Raw genomic sequence first — 15512 nt, forward strand, 5'->3', positions numbered from 1 at the left:
GAAATCCATTAAAAATAAATAAATAAAATAAAATAAAAATATTTTTTTAATGATTTTTTTTAAAGAGAGAGGAAGGGAGGAGGAGAGAGAGAATGTGAGAGAACAGCACCTATCAGCTGCCTCCAGCATGCTGCCCACAGGGGATCAAGCTTATAACCTAGGCATGTGCAATGATTGGAATTGAACCAGCAACCTTCCAGTGCACAGGATGACACTAACTGAGCCACACCGGCCAGGGCAACACATTATAGTAAGGGATTTTTATGTAGCATAGTTTGGAAAAGAATGAATCAATATCTTAAGGGTTCATTAACTAGAAAAAGGTACTATTTAAATAGAAGGATTCATTTTAGAAGTGTAATTTTGGTTAACCTGGTGTACATAAATTGCATAAACAATATATAGAGATAGGAAAGAAGAAAGATATAAATTAAATAAGTTTAATACTATATGATGGGCTATAATTTAATGTTCAGAATATTAAACAATTGGTATTAATATAATAAACTATATAGAATACAAATTTAAATTGGATTAAGCAATTCTTGGCATACACACACACACACATACACTTAGATATATACACACGTATGAAAGTATGTATTTACATATAAGTACATATACATATATAAATACATATACAATATATAAGTGCATGAGTATATGTACATATATATGAATGCATATACATTTAAATATATATATTGAAAATATAAAAGTCAATTTGAACAACAATTGAATGAATCTATAATATATAATTCTTCAGCTTAGTCTTTTTCAGATACACCATATATTGTTCATGAAATGTTTATAGCATTATACCTTCACAGTATTTTAGAATATGGATGATATCACCATTACTATCCTGTATAGATATTTAGGTTGCCTCCTGTCTTTTAATGTGACAGTAATTATCTTTGCATATACAGCACATACATTCTCATACCCATGTGAGAGTATTCCAATAGGTTAGGATCCTAAAAATGGAATTACTGGATCAAAGGGTGTGCACATTTCAATACTGTCCTACCAAAATGCAAAAGCTGAATCAATTTATACTTAATTTACTTTGCACTTGTGTATGAGAGTGGTTCCTTCCTTGCATGACTTTTTAAATTTAGAAAATGAATATGACAGTATTATATGGTTAAGGAAGGTGAAGGAGCTTCTGAAGTCACCTTGCCTTCATCATTATTTTACAAATGAAGAGACTAGGATCCATAAAAGATAATGATTAGTTTAAAGCTATGGTTAATGAGTCAGAATTCAGACATGAACATTTCATAGGCTGCCTTTTCATTGTGCTGATCATTTCTTCTGTTGTATAATAGTTTTTTAATTTGAGGTAGTCCTACTTGTTTATTTTTGCTTCTGTTGTTTGTATTTTTGGTGTCACATCCATGAAATCATTGATTAGACCAATTTCAAGGAGCTATTTTTGTAGGTTTTCTGTGATTTTGATGGTTTCATGTCTTACATTTAAGTCTTGAAATCTTTTTGAGTTAACTTTGTGAGTGTATAAGATAGGGGTCCAGTTTCATTATTTTGCATGTAAATTTTCTGTTTTCCCAGCACCATTTATTGAAGAGATCATCTTTTCCCCTTTGAGTATTTTGACTCCCTTTGATTGGGTTTAAATCTAGCAATTTACTAGTGCTTCCTTTTATTTGATTTGTTCTTTCTTTTCTATTTTTTTTCTTTCCATTGTGTACTTCCTCTTGGACTGAGTATTTTTTATGTTTCTGTGTGTTGTTTTTTTCCCCCTCTAGTGGCATATTACCCATACCTGTTTGTTTGCCTTGAGTTATTTCTCTAAGGCATTGTTTTCCAAACTGCATTCCTTGGATCCATTCTCCCCTGGGAATTGTTAGAAAAGAAAATTCTTGAGCCCTATTCAAGATCTGCTGAATCTACAGCTCTAATGATGGGCTCAGCTATCTGTGGTCTGTGAAGTTTCTCAGGTGATTCTGATAAAGCTGAAGTTGGAGAAACATTGTTTTCAGTTTACAGTGTACATCATTAACTCATCACAGTGTAACTCATCACAGTATACTTCAGATAATGTTACACCACCGCATGTACTTCCAGCATCCCTGCATCTTTTTGGCTTTTGTTCTTATTCATGTTAGTTCTAAATTTGCTTTAAACTTCAAAATGTGTTGCTATTGCTTTTGTTTTAAACATCAATCATATTTTAAAGAGATAAAAATTGGACAAAATAGCCGAAACCGGTTTGGCTCAGTGGATAGAGCGTCGGCCTGTGGACTGAGGGGTCCCAGGTTCGATTCCGGTCAAGGGCATGTACCTGGGTTGCGGGCACATCCCCAGTGGGAGATGTGCAGGAGGCGGCTGATCGATGTTTCTCTCCCATCGATGTTTCTAACTCTCTATCTCTCTCTCCCTTCCGCTCTGTAAAAAATCAATAAAATATATTTAAAAAAAAGAAGTAAAAAAAAATTGGACAAAATATACATTCTATTTATTCACCATTCACCTTTTTGATCCTCTTAATTTGGGGAGAGCGTGTAGTAGATTCAAATTTCCCTCTGATTTTATTCTCCATTCTGAAGAGTTCCCTTCAATATATTTTATAGTGCTGGTTGGCTGGCAATGAATTATCTCACCTTTTGTTTGAAAGTTTGTTTTCCATCTTCACCTTAGGAAGTTATTTTTGTTTGCTATCAAATTTGCTTGGTATAGACTCGTCTGGCAGTAGCAGTGTGGTAGCTGGGTGGCTGACGCCACAGTGGCAGCGGTGGAGGTCATCTCAGCATAACAGTTTGAGGAGCTGCTGTACCTCAGACCCATGTCCCCCTGTGGTCCATTTTTGGGCACCATGGGCTCCACAGTGTGATCAGATGAATAGTGTGATGGCAGCTTAGCTAAAGAACACCTACAAGTATCATTTTTGAAGTTGGAAGCTCTACCTGAATTATCTAAAAAATATAAAATTATTTCTGTTTTTTTAAGAATTCTGAAAAAAATTACTGATTAGATGGTGCACATGCACCAGAATTGGCCAAAAATGTTCGACAACATGCGCCCGTTATCCAATAGGTGACATTTTCTTTTCTCTTTCAGCACTTTGAAGATAGCACTTCATTGCCTTCTGATTTGCATAGTTTGTGAAAAGAAGTTCATCTTTCATCTTTTGCTAATTATTTATAATATGTCTTTTCCCCCCCTCTAGCTGTTTTTATATTTTCCTCTTTGTCACTGGCTTTCATAGTTTTACTATAAGTTGCCTTATGTGGTTTTCTTTTTGTGTAATCTCCTTGGGGGTTCATTAAATTCTTATTCTTGAGTCAATGTGTTTGCTTTCGTTTAATTTGGGGAAAATGTTATCAGTTACTCCTTAAATGTTTTTTTTCTTTTTTTCTTTTTCCTTCTGTCATGGTTGGGGCCACAGTTACATATAGTTTAGTCGAGTTGATATTATCCCATAGGTCACTGAAGCTTTGTTTTTTTGTTTGTTGTCATCATTTTTTTAATATTTCTTTCTCTGTATGTTTCCATGTTGATAGATTCTAGTGCTGTCTTCATGCTTACATATGTTTTCTTCTTCAGTGCCTAGTCTTCTGTTAACCCATAGTATATGTATCATTTTAAATATTGCTTTTAATCATTGCAATTTCCATGTAGGTCTTTAAAAAACCTTCTATTTCTCTTCTCATCTTGTTGATTTTTGTCTTTATACATATGAAGCATGATTCCCATCATTGTTTCGATGACCATGTCTGATAATTCCATCATTTCTACCATTCTGGGCCTTTTTCTATTGACCCACCTTTCTCCTTGTATTAGTTTGCTAGGGTTTCCATAACAATATCCTGAAGACTAAATGGATTGAATAGTAGAAATTTATCTTCTCACAGTTCTGGGGGCTGGGAGTCTAAGATCGAAATGCCAGCAGGGTTGATTTCCTATGAGACCTCCCTCCTTGGCTTATAGGTGACCACCCTCTTATTGCCTCTTTACATAGACATTTTTCTATGCATGTGCCCCTCTCGTGTCTCTTTGTATATCCATATTTTCCCTTCTTATAAAGACACTAGTCAGGTTGGGTGGGGTCCACTCTAACAGCCTCGTTTTAACTTAGTCACATGTATAAAGGTCCTATCTCCAAATATAGCTACATTCTAAGTTACTGTGGGTTAGAGATGCAACATATGAATTGAGATGGGGCACAAATCAGCCCCTAACACTCCTAGTTATAGTTCATAATTTCTTGCTCTTCACATTCCTTGTAATTTTTGATTGAATGCTGTACACTATGAAGTTCAAATGTCAAATGCCAAATTTTGATTTATTCTTTTATCTATTGCTGGATTTGTGTTTGGCAGAATGTTTTGTTACTTGGGTTAAGTTTTTCAAGGATTGCTTTTGAGCTGTGTTAGTATAGGTCAAGAGCAGCCTGCAATCTAAGGCTGATTTTACCAATATCCACTCTACCTTTTTAACAAATAAAGTGGTACCTTTCTAGAACACTACCCATTGCCCATGCTTTGTATATAGATCTTTCCATTCTGGCTTATGGGAATATGAGTTATTCTCAAGCTTGTGTAAATTCTGGATTGCGCTTGACATACTGCTTCCTGAGAGTTCTTTCCTGAGATTCATGTGATTTTTTTTCTCAGACATGAGCAAATCAGTATTGAACCCAACACTTAAAAGATAATCCTCTATAGATCTCCAGAGCTTCTTTCTGTAGATATCTCTTCCCTTCCATGTTCTTCTCTACATTCTAGCTAATTTGGCCTGCACAAATGTTGTTGTTTGTCTCCTGAACTCAGAGACCACTAATCAGTGCTGCAGCCAGTAGCTTGCCTCCAGGCAATAAGCAGAGACAGTCATTGGATTCCATTGCTTTTTTCTCTTTCTAGGGGTTCACTGTTCTTTTCTACCTATTGTCCAGTTTCTGCAAATACTTTTTTCATATATCTTTTTTTCCCTAGGTTTTTAATCCCGTAGGGTAAATCTAATCCCCATTATTCAATCATAACTGCAAGGGAAAGTTTAATTTTCATAGTTCTTCGATTTATTTTTCAAGATGAAAACTTTTAATAAAATCATTTTTCAGTATTTGTTATAAATTTTTATACCCATTTAAATGAACTCACTGTTTTTTTTCAGCACCAATTATTTTCAGACAGTGAGGACATACTGTATTTGTCTAAGATATATGAATTGTTAATCATGTCCTAGGAAGAATTCCAGCAAGTCAACAAATATGGAAGAAGATTATTGTGAAATATTTATCATTTTCTGGGATTTATTTAGACTATTTGTTAGGGATGTGTATAATTTATCTACTAAAATTTTATGTTAGCAAATAATAAAAGCTGCTTGGCATTTGTTATAATTATTGCAGTGCATAAATGAAAAAGAAAATGTATCCAGATTAATATTTTTTTTATTTCAATGTGGATATAAATTAGTCACTTAAAATTATCCTTTCAAATCGGTAATGCCTTTTCTTTCTCTTCTCAAATTCATCACTGCCCGTGCAAATTCATGGAACCTTTAGGAAAAAAATATATAAAACAACTATAAAAAACATTGACATGATCTAGTGTGGAAGAACATTCATCAACTATTGCTGTTGGTATAGTTTCTGTCCTCACCAGTGGCATGTAATGAAAAGGCTAAGGCAGACTGCTCACTCTCTAATAATAAGCAAATATGTGCTCATAGTTACATTCTTTGAATTTAACCTGAATTCTAGTATGGAAAGCATGAGGTAAATAAAATATCTTCCGGGTGATCATCTACATTTGGAAATAACTAAAAAAAAATTGTTTTTAGTAGGCCTAGCAGCAGGAAATTAACTTTGTTAATACCGTGCACATGCTCATAAAGCATACTTCTTGTTATGTTCTGCCAAATTTTCCACCCGATTTTCCATTTTCTCCCTCTTCCTTCCCAGGAAAACAGTCGGTGTGTTTTGCTGTGGACCCCGATCAATTTCTAAGACTCTTCGTAAACTGAGTAACCGAAACAACTCGTATGGGACAAGATTTGAATACAATAAAGAATCCTTCAGCTGAAAACCTGGAATTTAAAGAAGGAATGAGTGCAATTGCTAACACTTAGAAATTCAAACAGCTATCCTCTGCCAAAGAGTAGCAAGGCTTTCTTATTTATGATTATTTAAAATGGAAATGCAGAGAATGAGGCAAGATGACAGGTCACAGTACACCAAAGAGGCTCTGAAGAATATCTGATGTGATGATTCACTTTTCAAGTGAGTTAAAACTATCAGATGCCCACTGTTGATTTTTATGACCGATTCAAGAGCTCCCTAGTGAGGAGCTACACTTTCTCACTGTGCGGCTGATAGCCTTGGTCCTCTTTAAATTGTTTTTGGTTGAACAAATGGAAGATTGAACAAAATTTAAAAATTCATTGAAACTCAGATTACATTTTTCACCTAAGAATAACAGAGTGGCTTTGATTTAGAAAAGCTCCATGCAAATATATTAGATGTTTGAAGATTTAGCATAAGACTATTGATACGGGTACTTTGTGTCAATATCTAATTTTCCTCACTACTGAGCTAATAACTCTACTTGATGTCTTTAGACTGTATGCTGAATGAATCTTTTACAGATGTTGTATCTATTTTTATATCTCCCCCCTCTGTCTAGGGAAATCTTCCCTCCCTTGGCAGGCATTAGGCATAATTATTTAATCAGTCATATTATCCTCAATTTATTTAATCACTGTTGCATAGTAATGAGGAAATATTATTACTATAAGTTATAAAGGGATATAGATCTAATAAGTTTTTTTTCCCTTTTCAGCATTGTGATCTCTATTATTTTTATTTACTTTTCCCCCAGCATAGTTTGTCTTAGTTTTCAATCTCTTTTTAAAAGTACATTTTTATTGATTTTTAGAGAAAGAGGGATAGAGAGATAGAAACATTGATGAGAGAGGAACATCATCATTGATTGGCTGCCTCCTGCATGCCCCCTACTGGGGATGGAGCCTGCAACCTGGGCGTGTGTCCTAACCTGGAATTAAACTGGCGACCTCTTGGTTCCTGGGCTGAGCCACACCCACCAGGCTTCAGCCTCTTAAGGTACTTTGTTTATTTGCACTTTGAGACCAAAGGGCATCATGTCTGTCAGTGGTCATTGAGATAGATACAAGATCTCTCTTTTGGCATACATTGGTTATGTTGAAGATATTGAAAGTGTAGTCACATCCCTAATAGGAAATCTGGATTTTACTTCCTACACAAGATAAAATATTTCATTAGTTACTCAAATTCAAGTTCAGAATCAAGCAATATTATTGCTGCACCACCTAGTATTCTGGGTCTCAATAGGGAATTATTGAGTTCTAAGTCACTGTTAGGCTTACTCTGTGTGATCCTATCAGTTCATGTTCCCTGGCCATTATACTGGCTCACAGGAAGAGTCACTTCACTACCTTAAGAATTAAGGCATTTTTACAGTTCAGTGATTTTGTTTTGTCGTCCTTTATCAGTTGCTATCAAATATAGCACATTGCTGAAATCAGCAGCATAACTTCTCTTGCCTTCATTAAAATTTTGCATAATATAAGTTGATAGATGCTACTGTCATTTTTTTTTTTTGCTCTGATTCACCAATAACAAACAAGCATGTTAAACCATCCAGCACTGAATTCCCATAAACACATTACTTACAGATGTTTCTTCCTCTCTTTGGAATTCTTTCTTCTCCCTTCTGTGGAAGGTGAGTCAGAAAAAGACATGGGAAATGTGCAATGTTCCTGCAGATTTAGCTCTGAAGACATAGTTAATAAACAGTGCATCTTGGCAACACTTTCTAAGTTAAAAATAATTTTCATAAAAACACATAACAGAAAGAACCAGTAAAAAGAAATTTAGTACAGGCTTGATGTGCAATACTGACTCTTTACTGAACATATTTATTGAAGTGATTAATTAATACACCTAATTTCACTAAAACAGGTGGAAGATTTTTCAAAAGAAGAAGTAATCTTTTGGAGTGAGTAGGTCTGTTATTCTAGATGAGCCTTTTTGCCTATTTTAAATTACAGGTGATGTTCAAATGTTGTGTTAACGTAGGTAATTTTTGCTTCTATAGACAGGAATGCCTGTAGAAGAGTTATTTATGTTTTGTTTTGAGGGAGCCTTTCTCTCTAGCTCATTATTGTCACACAGGTCTTAAAACAGTAAGTTTAGTGGCATTAAATGTTAAAATTGAAATGGTATCCTCAAAATCTCTATAAATTTACTTTATCTTCCCAACAAATAAAGGAGGCAGAGTTTCTTCACCAGATAATGCAAGTTTTAGAAACATCATTTATTTCAGTGCAAATCAGCATGAACAGTCATAGGGATTTATGTTCTGGGACTTGCAATTTCACTGGCTAATGGTGTGACTATGGCAAATCGCTTCTCACTCTGGGACTTCTCATTTGGACTAGATCAGTAGTCAATTAATCTTTTTTAGATAATGTATCTTTTTGAGGCCTTGAGTGAAAAGAAATATTCTGACATACATACAAAATATACAGACAATCATGGGGGCCCACAGTCTCCAAAAGCCAGGACCCCTGTTTAAAAACCTCTGAACAAAATTATCATCATTATAGGTATTTTAAAACTCTACCTATGTTTTCTTTGATTTCTTTTTTTGGAAGTAACTATCAATTTGTATGGACTATACTAAGAAATTAACTCTGGACAGAGAATCCAATATAATTTTTTAAAATATGTTTTTATTGATTTCAGAGAGAAAGGGAGAGAAAGAGATAGAAACATCAATGCTGAGAGAGAATCATCGATTGGCTCCCTCCTGCATAACCGCCCCCGCCTCCCCCCCCCCCCCCCCCACACACACACACACACTGGGGATGAGCTCCCAGCCCACCCTGACCATGGAATTGAACTGTGACTCCTGGTTCCTGGGTCTATGCTCAACCACTGAGTAGCATCTTTGGGCTCTTCCATTGTTATTTAATCTTCTTGGGTCTCTTGCTTTATGCAAGGTAAGGCTTTGATTTTACATATGAATAATAATAATAAAATAAAAATAAATTCATACACACACACACACATAAATTTGGGCCTTAGTTTTTTTTTTATTTTTTTATTTTTAAATTTCAGGTTAAATGTGAAGTGATAGTTTTTTCATACCATGACTTTAAATGCTAGTTGGGTGACTGATTGTACAAGCTCTTAAAACAAAGAAATAAAAGCAATGTAGACAAAGCATAGTCTGAATTGATTTACTCCATATTCCCATGTTATTTATAATCCCCTCCCCCCGCCCCGAAAAAAAAAAAACAAAACACAAAACAAAACACTAGTGTTTATTTGGAGCATTCAAAGCAAGTAATTGATTTAAAAATAAGGCATTGTTAAAGCGGCTGGCTAGACACAAATGGGCCACCGTTGTCATCAATAGGTGATGCTGATGCTAAAGGATGTTCATTATATTGAAAAGGAAAAAAAGCAGGTAAACTTTATTTTCCTTAAGGGTGATTAACTCAGCTGAACAGTGATTTTTCTAACAAGCCAATAACACACATTTTCAGTGGCTACTCATGGCACAGTTCCCTTTTCTTATGCTATCTAGAACACTTGCATATCCAGTTATATTATAGAAACATAAATGCTGAAGTTAGGAGGACTGTTATTTTGTAGTTGATGAAACTAAGGCCCAAAGGAAGATGGTAACTTGCTTCAAGTCATCCACTGAGTTTGTCACAGAGTCACCTGGAGCTCAGCTTTCTTAATCTCTGCTACTGAAAGGCTCTTTTCCCTGCCCCATGAAATACACATCTGCTAAGACACCAGTAGTACTGTTAGTTTGAATCTCCCTGTAAACTCTAGTGCTAGCTGGAAAATAGGTAGTGAATGTTAATTCCAGATTCATAGCAGAAAATCACACTCTTCTTCCCAAGATATCTTCTAAATTCATTAGTCATGTATTTTGCCTACTAAAATCTATTTTCCTATATTAGTTTTAAAACAGGACAATTGTGCTAAAAAGATTTTATTCTTCAGGACTCTGTATTGGAAATTTGTAATAGTATATAGTTTCTAGGAAATGTTAATATTGCCATTTTTAAATTTAGGTTCATAGACAAAAGTCATAACTTCACCAACTTTCTAACCCCCTAGGGAACTGTTGTTATTAAAACAGATGACTATTATTCTCTACTCACAGGACCATATCATGCTTCTTATTCAGGAGAAAAGAACCATCTTTTTGTAAACTAGTGAGACAGGAAATAAATGATACCTGCGTTTGAGATCTGCGTTTACTTCAACCACCCCGGACAGTGAGAATTCACTGATTCCTTCTGTCTACATCTCCCCTCCATTACCCCAGCAGCTTTATTCCATTCTATGGTATTCTCAGAAGACAGAGTTCCAAGGCTTTCTAGATGAAGTTTTCCAAAGAAGAGACGCAGTAGAATTTTGATACTTAGCAAAGGGTCCATTAAGAGAGAACAGGAAAAAGGCCACGTGAATGAGTTGAAATTATCAGAGTTAAATAATGTTGCTTTAGAATAGAGACCAGTAATTTTTTTAATGTGAACATACACATTTTTGTTTTTCCTTATACAAAACTTTAATTTTTGTTTATAGAATCTAAACATAGATTTCTATGTTTATTTCACATTATAGCAAAATCACTCCTAATCTTAATGCAGAGAGTTAAAATACAACTTAAGAGCTGGTAAAGATAAGAAATGCCTCATAGGGGCAAAACTAGGAAGGAAAAGGGCACTCAAAGACAGAGAAATTATTTTAATACATCAGAACATGATAATGCTTTTCTTTTCATAATTTAATAGATGCTCAAATGTGTGACAAGACTGGCTATTCCTGGGGTTTGGGGAAATGTAAAACAACATGGCCCTTGGTTTGTTTTTAGAGAGCCTTTCCCGTTTTCTTTGCCACTAGAATTACAGGAGAAGCTTTCATCAGAATTACAATCTTCTTTGAGAAGTTGAGCCTTGATGAGCTGCTGGTTGACCTAGAGGCAACCCGACCTTCCGATGAGAAGCAGCACTACAAAACCGCTCTAATATATGTGGCAATAAAGGAGCGGAGGCTGCCGTGCATCCATCCGCTGCACGCGCCACCCATGAACACTGTCACGGCAAGGTCAGATTTTTTTCAGCTCTTCTCCGTCCACCCAGGGGATGAAACCTTCTTAATAGTGCAGACACTGAGAAACAGATATTCTCTCTGTTGTATCATAACAGGGTGTCTGTTCATCTGTATCAGCACATTCATGGGAACCTCGTTATCGATTTAGGATGACTGTATATTTTATTGTAGTGGTGAGAGATCTCTACAATGCATCAAATGAGTGCCGGGCTTGCCTGCTAAAAAATATATGGCAGCCAACACATTGGCCAGGGAGACAGCAGTTAAATCTTCCAGGCTTTCGTCTCCAGCTGAGCCCTAAAGGAATGTAAAATACCTTGCCGCGCATATATATATATATTGGAATGTGACCTGGGTTGCACTCCCTGCTCTGTGTTTTGACATGATGCATGGCTAATTCTCCAGAGTCTCGGGGACTCTCCGGTTCAGGAAAAGACCAGCTGTTGAGTCAGCGTAGCATCTGTAACCACATACCTGGGTGCCCACCAGATGTAATTACGTTTATTAAAGGTGACCGTTATCTGCTTACCAAATGGCCAGAGCGGGAAAGTGTCTTTATTTTCTTCTCTATTGCATAAAATTAGGTTAAAATTCAGAGTTGGGAGAAGTAAAAATCACTTTGAAATGTGGGAATGGTTGGTGGCAGGTTACCAGTGTCATCATTTTATCCAGCTGCCTCCAGTGTGTGGCGTGAACAGGATCCCGGGTTAGAGATCAGACTTGCAACCTTCACCCCTGCAAAGCATTAGACCATGTGCATAAAAAGGCGAGTGCCATCAAGCTCTGCCTAACTTACGTGGAGGTGGTAGGGCAAGCATGTGGAGGAGAGGAGGAAAGGAGTGATGAAGAAAGAAAAGTTTCCCAGGTAAAATAAATCTTAAGTGGGTTTTTGAAAACACCGTAAAAGTAAAATTTATGTAAAAGTAAAAACGCAGGTGTTTATGAGTCACAGTCCATTGTAACTGATTGAGTTAGTAGTTAATTGTTTTCTGGGCAAATAGAGAAGCGCCCACAAACAAATCAGTACCACTGATCTGTTCTGAGGTTCTGATAAACAAAGTTGACTGTTCCGTCTAGTGTAACTGCCTTCTGAATCCCTCTTACACTGGTTTTGGTCAGGCCCAATGTGGCTAGAGATAGCTGTATTGATCTATGAGAACTGAGCTAGGAATTACTGGAAGGCAATATAACCTACCGCCCTTATTTAAAGTTTCATGGAGTAAAAAGCAGCTGTTTATGAGATAGCCTACTGAGTTAAGACTAAGGCCTATATTGTAGAACTAGAAATAATTATAGAAAAGACAAAAGCACTGCATGGAAGCTATTTTTTTCCTAGATGGAAAAAAAAGAAATTCATATTTTTCTTACTGTTTCCAAAGATACTTTACATTATGTATTTTCATCCAAGCTCACATTATTTTGTAGATATTTATATTTAAATTACATGTGTGTGTAGGAGAACAAGAGAGGGAGGGAGGGAAGGAGGGAGAGAGAGAGAGAGAGGAGAGAGAAAGTGTGTTTGCCATGGATTGGAAGAAAAATTGCCTGAATGAAAAAGACATTCGCAATAATGTGAAATGACACTTTCCAACGTTCATAAGCATTCAATCATGGCAGGTGTGCAATTGGAAGACCTGTGGTCCTCTCTCACAATGGGAGACACTCTGCCACCAGGTGTGCAGTTGATTCCTGTGTGGCTGCACGGAATTGTGAGTGCACACAGTGCTGGAGAGGAAGCCAGCGCTCAGATTCAGTACTTGTGAAGAACTAGAAAAAGTATGTTTATTTTTATATGTAATTTTATTGTTGTAAGTCATTCTCTGTAGAAAACCTTCGTTCTTTTTGGCTCACAGCACAGTGTAAAAGCTAAACAAATACAGGTTAGACAAATATACTTTAAAATGTCCTTTATTGTAAACTAATTGTGCACCTTTGGCCGTACTAATCAAGAATTTTCCCCAGGGTTTGGGGAATGAATGTGTTGTTGTTTTGCTTGATTTTTGAATTACTCTTGTTTTGATCCTAATGAAAGACTAAATGATTACATTAGACTTTCATGTGAAGACATTTAACAAGCAATTTTTTTTTTTAAATGTTATTTTGAAAAATTTTGAAAGTGGTGTAAATTCCAAGCATGTCAACACTCTTATAATTTTCAACTCTATTTATCATTGGGAATTAAATAATTCTAATCTTTAAATGTAATACCCTGAATTTGGGATTTTGGTTTGCTTTTTGGTCTTCTCAAAATTGATAATTGTGTCCATTAAAACATCAAAATATTTATACAGTTTTATAATGTCAATTATACATATTTTCTGCACAGGAAATTAATAAAATACAGTATATTCATTATGAAGTCCAAATGTTGAGTTTTTATACTTGATCATTAAAAGGTTTCAATCTTACCTAAACATTGAATATATTATAAATATTGACGTGCATGTAGTAACTCCTGCTTAAGGGATTTTGTTTACTGTTTTTTCAGTATATCACCATCTCCCTTTTTTTAAATCTGAATTACACAAGAATAATAGTAGAGCAACTGTTTTATCTGACATTTCATAGGCGGGATATGAGCAGTTTGCCGTATGTTCTGTCCTAGAGACCTGTGTTTCAGTACCATCTGAAAACTATGATTTTCTCATTAGAAAAATATAGACCAGCCCAGCTGGTGTGGCTCCATGGGGTGAACGTTGTCCCATGGACCAAGAGGTCCCGGGTTCATTTCCAGGTCAGGACACATGCCCAGGTTGTGGGCTCTTTCTCCAATTGGGGGCGTGCTGGAGGCAGCCAGTTCTCATTGATGTTTCCATCTCTCTCTCTCCCTTTCCCTTCCTCTCTGAAATCAATACAAGTATTTTTTTTTTAAGGAAAAAATATAAACCAGAATTTTCTCAAAGGTCATTCCATTTTGTGTTTCTGTGTTGGCTGTAACCCTATAATTTGATAGTGAACAGGATGAATACAAATGCTTCAGCATACATGATTATGGTCACTTTTAGTTGCTAAGAAAAACCTAATGAGGTCTACAAAATTGAAAAGCCTTCTTATATCAGCAGGATGAAAAGGTATTTTCTTTAGAGTAAAAGACATTGTGGCATTGTTTCTAAATCTATGTTCTTTATATTAACTTATTATTTATTGTTTTCTCTAATCTAAAAATCATTCATAGGTCAAATCATGCCGCAGTGCTTTAATTTATAGAGCTTTTAGAAGTGGTGACTTGCTTATAGGGTTTAAGCACGTTACTTCACTATCTGGTTCTGCATTGCTCTCAATCAATTCCTACCACACCGCAGTTCTTCAAGTGATTTATTTTCAAAGAATCTGCTTTCCTGAGATGGTGTCTTGCCTCCCGTAGTTTGCAAAGCTGTCGTGCGTTCTCTAATGGACATTTCAACAGGTCAAGTTCAAATGCATTTGAAAGGCAATATTAACAGTTATGAGCTTGCATTTATTTCCTCTGTGCATTATTTGCTTTGTGTCACAGCGGGGTCCTGAGTGCATGCTTTAATAGCATTAGTGTTGTAAAAATACTCAGCAGCAGCAGCCAGTGTGGGAAGAACACAAAAGATAATTGGGAAAAATGTTTTGGGGGGTTGCACAAATCAAGGGCAATATATCAATCTGAAGACTCAAAGTTCCTGTAATTCATATTGATTACCCGGCTGTCAGGAATGCTTTCCACAGCTCAGAAAGATGAAAATGTATGACAGTAAAAGTTTCTCATCAGACATTTTATTGGGCAATGAAACCTGCAAGAAATCTCTTTAAGTGGCTTGTGTTACAGAGGCCCTCTTTGCAGCTTGCTGGTAAATGTGTCATCAACTGGGAGATGTAAACAAACACCAAGCCCTGGCCAGTTTGGCTCAGTGTATAGAGCGTCGGCCTGCGGACTGAAGGGTCCCAGGTTTGGTTCCGGTCAAGGGCACATGCCTCCATTGCAGACCCCAGGGCCAGTGCAGGAGGCAACCAGTCAATGTTTCTCTCACATCGATATTTCTCTCTGTCTTCCCCTTTCTCTTCTATTCTCTCTAAAAATCAATGGAAAAATACCCCCAGGTGATGATTTAAAAAATTGATGTTGAAAAAAAAACCAGACACATAATAAAATAGTTTTTTCAAAAAACACCCAAAACATTGTTTTGCATTTCAAATACAGACCCAAGGTATTGTGACAAGTACTTCTTGACTTAAAGCGACTGTTAATTATGGCAGATTTTTCAAACCTTGCGTGCATTTTGACAAGGTGATTTCTGAAATTAAATTTCAGGTTCGTTTTGAGAAACAATTTTGTTGGGAGGTTTGGATTAATCAACATTCAGATTTCAAGTTTTTTAAATACCTGTCTATTTGCCTTGAGTTT

At 36.0% G+C, this 15512-nt stretch overlaps 1 protein-coding gene across 4 annotated transcripts in view; it reads left to right on the plus strand.

Annotated features, from left to right (window-relative positions):
• NOX4 (NADPH oxidase 4) overlaps positions 1-7576 on the plus strand; it is a 151726-nt gene extending 144150 nt beyond the window's left edge. For 3 of the 4 annotated variants that reach the window (XM_036324720.1, XM_036324722.1, XM_036324723.1), the window contains one exon: positions 5927-7576. In XM_036324720.1, coding sequence (XP_036180613.1) covers positions 5927-6047 — 121 coding nt within the window. In that variant the 3' untranslated portion in view covers positions 6048-7576. Of the gene's footprint in view, positions 1-3081; positions 3311-5926 lie in introns of those variants that run through there. The other variant, XM_036324721.1, reaches the window with a different exon arrangement.
• Positions 7577-15512: the final 7936 nt, after the last annotated feature.

Source organism: Myotis myotis, unplaced genomic scaffold, assembly GCF_014108235.1.
Source record: "Myotis myotis isolate mMyoMyo1 unplaced genomic scaffold, mMyoMyo1.p scaffold_m19_p_10, whole genome shotgun sequence".
NCBI lineage: Eukaryota > Metazoa > Chordata > Mammalia > Chiroptera > Vespertilionidae > Myotis > Myotis myotis.